Source organism: Gossypium arboreum, chromosome 7 (genome assembly GCF_025698485.1).
Source record: "Gossypium arboreum isolate Shixiya-1 chromosome 7, ASM2569848v2, whole genome shotgun sequence".
In the NCBI taxonomy this organism is placed as follows: domain Eukaryota; kingdom Viridiplantae; phylum Streptophyta; class Magnoliopsida; order Malvales; family Malvaceae; genus Gossypium; species Gossypium arboreum.
Genome location: NC_069076.1, coordinates 17641408 through 17650523, shown reverse-complemented (window position 1 = coordinate 17650523; position 9116 = coordinate 17641408). Strand labels below are relative to the sequence as shown.

General features: G+C 26.3%; 1 protein-coding gene and 1 long non-coding RNA gene across 2 annotated transcripts; one reads left to right on the top strand and one right to left on the bottom strand.

Moving 5' to 3' along the window:
* Positions 1-700: 700 nt before the first annotated feature.
* Positions 701-1616, bottom strand: LOC128295224 (uncharacterized). The gene is made up of 2 exons (XR_008285565.1): positions 1315-1616; positions 701-990 (listed from the first exon to the last, which is right to left on the bottom strand). It is a non-coding gene; the product is annotated as an uncharacterized LOC128295224 (long non-coding RNA).
* Positions 1617-4693: 3077 nt separating this feature from the next.
* On the top strand, positions 4694-7552 carry LOC108486425 (transcription factor HHO5-like). The gene is made up of 5 exons (XM_017790481.2): positions 4694-5080; positions 5188-5438; positions 6516-6702; positions 6925-7001; positions 7228-7552. Exons 1-5 carry the CDS (start codon positions 4861-4863, stop codon positions 7342-7344), a joined length of 852 nt encoding a protein of 283 aa, XP_017645970.1. The 5' UTR covers positions 4694-4860; the 3' UTR covers positions 7345-7552.
* The last annotated feature ends 1564 nt before the right edge of the window (positions 7553-9116 follow it).

Here is a 9116-nt window from a genome sequence, read left to right as displayed (position 1 = left end):
CACTGGAGTGTTATTTGTGTTCAAGTGTTAAGTAGGGCTATTATTTTTAGGATGAATTGTGCACTTGTATATATACATCATTAGTATGTTCGGCCATGTTATAATGTATTTAAGTTTCATATGTGATTGCATAATAATTTATGTAATACTGATTCAATTGGTTTTATTATGAGCTTGTGCAGAAGTTATCAAATTATATGTTTGATATATGATTAATGAGATAGAAATTGGCATATATTCGCAATATGAAGTGTAATGATTTATATTGGAATATGATTGAATTATGAAAATGGCATTAATATGATGGACATAGTGAATTGAATATTGGAAGTATTAAATATGTAAATATGTTTTGATATATACAAGTTTGGTTTGAATTTAGTAATTATGGAACATGATTAGTTGGGTTTTGAGATATATTTGAAATGTGCTTATTTGCGATACATGTTCAGTAAGGTATGATTATTTCTGAATTGGAATTATGACTCATGTATTCAAATTTATATTATTAAGTGAATTGTGGATATTTGAATTTGATAAGTTTTAAATGTTTATTAAATCTTTGGTGTATGAAAGGTGAGGAATGATTGTGCTGAATTGTGTTTTATACAGTCATGCCTCATAACCATAATCCGGTAACGGATACAGGTTAAGGGTGTTATAGGAAGGACCCCAAATGACAGAGTGGATAAGTTTGAAATGAGATGTAGTAATAGAAGTGCTACTAGTAAAAGACAAAGCTGGTTGTTTAGCAAGTTGACACTCAAGACATTTAAATGACTCAAATTTGATGGATCCTAATAATCCATGAGACACTAATTGATGAACTTTACTTTCAGAGGCATGACTAAGTCGAAGATGCCACTGAAGTAAAGAAGTTGCAAAGTGACAATAGAGATAGTTTTCTCAGGTAGATGTAGTACAACGAGCTTAAATATCTTCCCACTTTCCAGCCTATTCCAAAATCATCCTCGTAGTTGGATCCTGCACCTATCAACCAGAGGAAGAAAAAATAATTTTAAGACTAAGATTACAAAGTTGTCCAATAGAAATAAGATTAAAAGCTAAGGTAGGAGCAGAATAGTTTTCTGGACGACTAAGGTTGGAGGTGGATGCATGACCTACATGTGTGATAGGCATTTGTGCATCATTAGTTTTATAAACAGGTGGAAGAAAGGAGATAAAGACATGTATGGAGAACTTTTGTAAATTAGGTGTTATATGATTATAACAAGCATAATAAAAAAAAGCTAAGTAGAATTACCCGGAGTAACGGATAAAAACAAAATAAGAAGAGGAATTGAAAGATATAACCTGTTTCAGGAGAGGTACAATGTCACTCAATGAGAGGGAAGCAGAATCTGTGGAGGAAGCAGTAGCAACTGATGAACTAAGAAGAGAAAAAACTCCTTTGGAGTTAGGAGATCCACCAGCCTGAGTAGTTTCACCAATCCAAAGGGGATGAGTCAACAATCTCGAATAAGGTGGTCGTGTTTATAATAGTAATGACATTCCACCTTAGGACAGGAGGAGAATTAATGACCATTTTGACAATAGTTTTTACAGAAAACATTGTTAGAGCTAGACTTCTGAAGCAATGGTCTAGTAGCATCGCACGAATAAAGAAAACTAGTATTATATAAACCAGTAAAAGTAAATCATTTCAAAAAACAATAATATGATAGAAAAATGAGAAAATGTGACTAAAAATACATATTTGGAAAATTATTTATTATATTTAAGATATCATTTATTATTTTAACTTATAAAAGGTATAAAATAATAAATTCCATTATAAAAATTAGCTTACAATAATAAATTTCTATTCTGTCTCCTCTTAATTATTTTTCTTTTCCTTTTTGAAACTCTCTTAATTATTTTCTATTCTACAATTCATGGGTAATTTTATTTTTCCTTTTTGCTTTTAACTTTTTTTTATCAAAAGAGATGAATATATATTAATATTTAATATAATGATAGTATATAATTTTATTTATTGTCAGTGAATATGATGACAATACATCATTAAAAATGAAGTTCAAGTAAAGTTAGTTTTAAATTTTTTTAATGATGTATGATTATCTTATGTATTAATGATTTTAAAATGATACATTATCAGTGCATCAAATCATATATATATATATATATATATATATATATATATATTATAACAATAGGTTATAAAAAAGAAAGAATTCTTATGTTACATATCTTATAAATTGTCATTTATTACGATAATAATCTACCATGTGTATCTGTTGAATATATTTAAAAATCAATTCAAGGTAATTCCTTATGAAAATATAGTAACATATTTGGAACAAGTTTCTTTTCATATACTTTTGTTAATATCTCCATCATCCTTATTGTATAAAAAAAAGGTATTAGACTATATTTGATATAAAATTGATTATTGAATAAAATTTGAAATTTAAAATATATTTAAATTTTATAACCAAAAATAAAAAAATACTTCAGTTTAAAATTTAAAATTTAAAATTTGTAAAAATTAAAATTGCTTTATAATTTTTTACAACCTTTAAAAATTAAACTATATTTTTGTTTAAAAGTTAATTAACATGATACACGAGTTAAAAAATTATACTTCTAAAACCATTTAATAAGGTAATTTAACTTTCCTAGTATTTTTGATATTACTAATTAAAAATGCTTTTACTATTTTATAATCTAAACTAAATTATATTAGAAAAGTATCAAAACTAGAACTTTTAAAATAACATAAAACTGATGAAAAATAAATATGTTTTTTAATCATAATTTTCCAATAAATTTTAAAAATATTTTTCGAAAAATATGTAAATAAATTTTCAAAAATTTGAAGTTTTTTAAAATAAATTTATAGGATGTTTACTTTTAATTAAAAAAATAATGTTTGCAAACAGATGATACTTTTTAAATCTAAAATTTTAGCAAATAATTTTAAAAATAAAATTGAAATATAACTTTATCAATAATATTAAAAATAATTTTTTAAAAATTGTTTTAAAATAATTCAACTTACAATTTTACATAATAAGCCATTGCATATTTTAAAATCATTTTAAAAAATCATTTTGAAGTTTATCACTATTTTTACAAATTATATTTTAATTTGGAAAGAATATTATTTACAAAATGTTATAAAATTTATAAAATTATTAAGAAATAATTAAATATAATTTAATTAATACATACAATTAATCATGCATTGCATGGATAAAGAAAACTAGTATTATATAAACTAGTAAAAGAATCATTTCAAAAACAATAATATGATAGGAAAAATGAGAAAATGTGACTCAAAAATACATTTTGGAAGATTATTTATTATCTTTAAGATATCATTTATTATTTTAACTTATAAATGGTATAAGAGTAAAATAATAAATTTTATTATCAACAAATAGGTTAAAATAATAAATTTCCTCTTAATTATTTTTATTTTTTTGGAAACCCCTTAATTATTTTCAATTCTACAATTAATGGGTAAAAAATTTTTCTTTTTCACTTTTAATTTTTATAAAAAAAGATGAATATATGTTAATATTTGATGTATTGGTAGTATAGAATTTTATGTATTATTAATAAATATGATTACGTGTCACGTGTAACTATTGAATATATTTTAAAAAATTAATTCAAGGTAATTTTTATAAGAATATAACGACAAATTTGGAATTAAAAAATTCATATATTTTGTTAATATCTCCATCATCCTCATTGTATAATAATAATAAAACAAATTAAAAACTATATAATTTTTAATAATTATAATAATACAAGATAACACAATATAAACAATACATGTTGCTTACTTTAAAAACATACCTGTTGCTATATTTAATTTATTAATTAATTTTAAAAATATTATATTTATTTTTATAATATCGATGCATTTAGACTTATTTTATTTGCAATATATTTTATACGATAAACTTCTGTTGAATAAAATTAATAATTTTTATACAATATTTAAATCTACCCATAATCCCTTCTCCATAAAACTAACTAATAATTTTTATATGAATACAAGATTAAACATATATAATTATATAATATAATTTTAAATAAAGACTCATTTTAATAATATTGATTAAAGTAAATTTACTTGTTTTTCAAATTTCATTACAATTTTCAAATTATTAATTAATTAAAAACCAAAATTTTAAAAATATTATAATATCAATACACACAAACAACTTATGGGCGTGAAATCCAAAATGGTGTAAATACCATGAATATATATCTATTTTCTTAGGGTGGGTTTAGATAGGCGATGTGTTTATTTACGGTTAAGTAAAAATAATGGTAGTGGTGAGATTAAATACTATAATAATATGATATTATAATCTGAGACAAAAAATAAATTATACGCACCGCACTGCACCTAATCTCCCATTCAAATCTACCCTTAATTTCTCAATTTTCTTATTCGCTTTTTATAATATTTTATTTACATATTTTTCTCACATACTTAAGATTGACAATCCAAAAATAAATAAAAAATACTAAAAAAAACTATCAACCATTTAAGAGACAGATTCTAATATAAGATGTAATGTAGATAGTTGAGTTGTCAAACATGGATAGTGGTGCTCAACAAATGGACCCAAAAGTTAAAATTTATGAGAATCTGGTATTAGGTCATTGAAGTTTTAGTAGAATTCACTCATTTTTTCCATTTCAAGGTGAAAAAGAGTTAATGCATGTTATGTAATCAACTTTGTCTTTTAGGATAAGACTGGATTCTGGGTTTCATAATTTCTTCTATAAATTTCAGAGTTTGAGCAACAAAAAAAAATACAACACAAAAGAAAAGAAAAGAAAAGAAAAAGTGAGAGAGGAAAAGAAAAGAAAAAAATGGCTTCATCAAGCAATTCTCTTGGGCTGAAACTGAGTCTTAAACCAACTTATGTGCCCAAAACCATCACTGATCTCATGAAAGATCTCCCAAATATCGAGAATGAAACTGATAAGTTAGCAGTGTTGAGCGATTATATCAGTCAACATGAAGAAGAACTCAACAGCATTGCTGCTTTGAGAGGTCATCTTCCTCAATGCATGCTGCTGTTAATGGAGGGTGAGACTGCTTAACACCCTTTTTTCTTCTTTTTTAAGTTTTGTTTTCATTTTTTTTTTATGAGAATGTTATGATTGATTGACAACTCTTTTTTGATTTGGTTGAAGCACTGGTAACCCTGAGACAGGAGTTTCTGAAGATAAAAAATGGGATGGTAGCTAGTAAAGAAGGTGATACTGATATGGTTTTGAAGGAGAATTCTGGAATGAAGAGGAAACGTTGTGAAAAAATGCTAGAAGCTGAACGAGTTCCAAACTCAAAGTGTGATTTCAAAGGCAAGGGTGTGATGATGAACTCATCTCCTCCTCATCACCCATCCCACCATAAGCACCCCAAAACATTCAGAGACTTTGTTCAGGTAATTTACCTCTTACCATACCATACCATACCATACCATACCATACCATACCATACCACGACCACTTTAATTTTTTTTACTTCTCTTTTTTGGATTTTTTTTTTAAAGATATTACGGATTTTAAGTTTTTTTAGTCTCGGATTCCTGTGATGTCAGTAGGAATCGCGATGGACGGAGGACTTGTTTTTAACCTTAACCCTATATCTATTTAGAAAAAAAAAACCTTAAATCTAGATTTATTTTCGCTACTAAGTATCTGAATTCGAATCCGAACTCAAACTCGTACAAGACCCCAAAATGAAAAATTTCCACTAACTGGAGGCGAATCTAGGGTGCTGATAGGGGCTTCGAGTCCCTCCTTAAAATGAAAAATTATTACTTAGACCTTTTAAAAATTTTTAAAATTTTAAATTAGTAAATATAAAATTACATTTTGACCCTTTAAAATTTCATTTTCGCCTCCTAAAAAAATATTTTCTGACTTCGCCTGCACCACCGACCCCAAATCATTTGACTTCTAAACCTTCATTTCCAAAAATCCATTAACTCAACCAGGTGATAAAATCGAGGTAAAACTAAAATATATTAGAAGCGTTACTTTAAAACTAATTTTAACTCAAAATAGTGAAATTTTATTTAAAACCAAATCCGAACACTTCTAAGAGAATAATGTAACCGCCATTTTCAATAATAAAAGAAAAAGAAAAACCGATGTGCTAATTTAAGTTGACGAAATTGAAAAAATTTTATACACTGCACTCCAAAACAATATGTACATATCAAAATTTCGTATTGATATAATACGAAATTTTGGTATGCATTTTCTCGCGAACATAAAGCAGAAGCGCTTGCTAAGTTGTATGTAAACCATTCATCAAACTTTCAATAAATAAAAAAAAAAAACCAAAAAGCAGTTCTAGGGTTGAGTCAACCCCTAACATATTCAACTTATATTGTTAATCTTAGATGTCACCTTCTAAAGATCGCCGCATCCGCATGAACCAACTGAGATAAATCTCATATATATTTATGGAGATCTTATATTAAAAAGATATATATCGTTTAAATCGTATACAGGCCTCAAATCAGAATCCGAGCAGCAATGGTGGAGGTGGGTTGAACCTGAGGGCTGATAATCGAACCCTTCTAAATTATAAGCACAAGCCACTGACTCAACCAATTTGGAAGAACAACAGGCGATCTTGGTCGCCCCAGCTTCATGCAAGGTTTGTGGAGACCTTGCATATCCTTGGAGGCATGTATGGTACGTACAACCCTCTAAATCATTACCTTTTTCCAACTTTTATCGAGTATTTTATCACCAAATTGATCTTTAAAGTGGGTTATTAATCTTTGGTTCATGGATATAAATTTTAAACTAGGTATATATATATCTGCTTAAAACCCCTTTAAATATGTATTTGGAAAAAAAAAAAAACATGTTATTATTGATTAATTTTGTAACACTGATAATGTTTTTGGGCAGAGGCGACTCCTAAGCAAATCAGAGAGATGATGAACGTTGATGGCCTCACTAATGATCAAGTGAAGAGCCACCTTCAGGTTGATTTCCAAACCTATTTTATATATACACTAAGGTTCCTTAAAATTGATAAATCATTTTTTGGTATTCAGGATTTGGATGGATGTTGAATATATATATATATATATAATATGTGTGTTTTTATTCTTGCTATTCACTATTATATTTGACTCTTTAATACACCATACATTTAAAAATTATATTTTTATATCAGTAGTTTTTAATGGGGGTTGTGTTTGGTTGCAGAAATATCGACTTCACAGCCGCAAGCAGCAGGAGGGTTGCGCACAGCAAGTGGCGAAAGGTGAAGATCCATGGAACCCAGATAGGGATGGCGGTGAGCCTATGGCACCGGCAAACTAAGCTGCATGCAGGCTATCTTATAAGGAGTACTCTTATTTTGGTTTTAATTAATGGAGTGTTGAAGAACTTTTTGTGTTTTAGTTTTACAGTATAGAACATGGTTAGATGTTCATAAACTCTTATGCTGTGATGAACTTATGAGTACTCCTCGGGTTTAAATAAATGTTTTTGCTATATTGCAGACTTTATCAATATCTATTGTGGGAAATGGGAATTATTATAGTTTCTTCTTAAAGATTTTAGATTATTTTAGAAGAAAGTAATGGTAGCTTTGTTTGAGTTCATAGTTTTAAATGAAGTATATATATATATATATATATATATATATATATGTTATAAAGGGTGGTTTAAGCTATTTTATTTAAATGTATTATATAAAAACTTTAAAATTAAAAGTATTTTAAAATATTTATTTATTGTTTTTAAAAAAATGAGTTTTAAATATTTTTAAATGAAAGGAAGATTAAAAAAAGAAAACAGATTTAGTCCTAGTTTGTCAACACTTTGACTTCTTTTTAGATTGTTTTCTTTGGCTCCAAGAAACAAGATAAGGCTGTGTTTTCTTTTTCGAAAACAAAACAGACCATGTTTTCTTCTTTGATTTTCTTTCTTTATAAGTAATTTAGTTTCCAAAAATATCATTTTTTATTATGTAAGCCAATTCCTATTAAAATGACTCAATCTAATTCTAAAATCAGTTTTAAGAAATTTAGAAATTTAGGTTTTGTTTGGTTTTTAAAATATTTTTATTTTTATTTTAAAATTAAAAACCCTTTGGTAAATAAAATAAAATAAAATTTTAATAATAGAATATTAAAACATATTTGGTAAGTATTTTAGTGAAAATAATGAAAACAAATTCTTATTGGTTTCTAATTTTCACATAATTTTATTTTTAAAAATTTAAACATTTCAACGTTAATTTTCTTTAATGTTTTCCATTTTTCAAGAAAATGAAACAAAAATGGCTTTTGTTTACTGAAATAAAATTAAGCCTTAACTTTTACAAATTAATATGTTAGGTTTAATTATGAAAATATTCTATTTATTTTATGAAAATTGAAAAGTTAATATATATCTATTTTAATTTGTTAGAATTCAGTTCTGGAAATTAAGAAGTTAGAACTTTTAGCTTTGACTAATTAATATTAGGTTTAATTATGAATATCATCTCTCTACTTTATGAAAATTAAGTTAGGCCATTTACTTTAATTTGTTAGAATTTAGTCTTTATATTTTATAAAATGTCCAATTGTTGATAAACAAATGAACTTAAATAGTTGATTTTGCCAATTTGTTACATAGAAATTGTTGAATGGTTTATTTTTGTTAATTCCTTGCATATAAATTGCAAAACTACTAGGGAAAAGCCACAAATGTTATTTAAGAGGTGCGAAATAAAATTATAAAATTTTGATGTAGTTAAAGTTAAAATTTTAGTTTTAAAAATTATTATTTTTTTGGAGGATAAAAAATGCATTATTTTAATTTATCTAAGAGCTAAGAGGTTTAAATTAAATTATTCATGATTTGGGAAGGGCTAAAAGGAAATTTTCTCATTAGTCAAGGCGACCAAGGCCCCTGCCCCTAGCTTTGATACTGTTAACCGTTGAATTTCAAACCAACCATATAACGATAAGGTATAACAAAGTTACTCACTTCAACCAGGGAATCAAATTTTGGTAAATTAAAATTGAGTAACTAACTTCTCAAATTTCTTGATGGCCTGTTTCGAAACTACGATTTGGGCAAAAAAAAAATTTGGGTTTGGA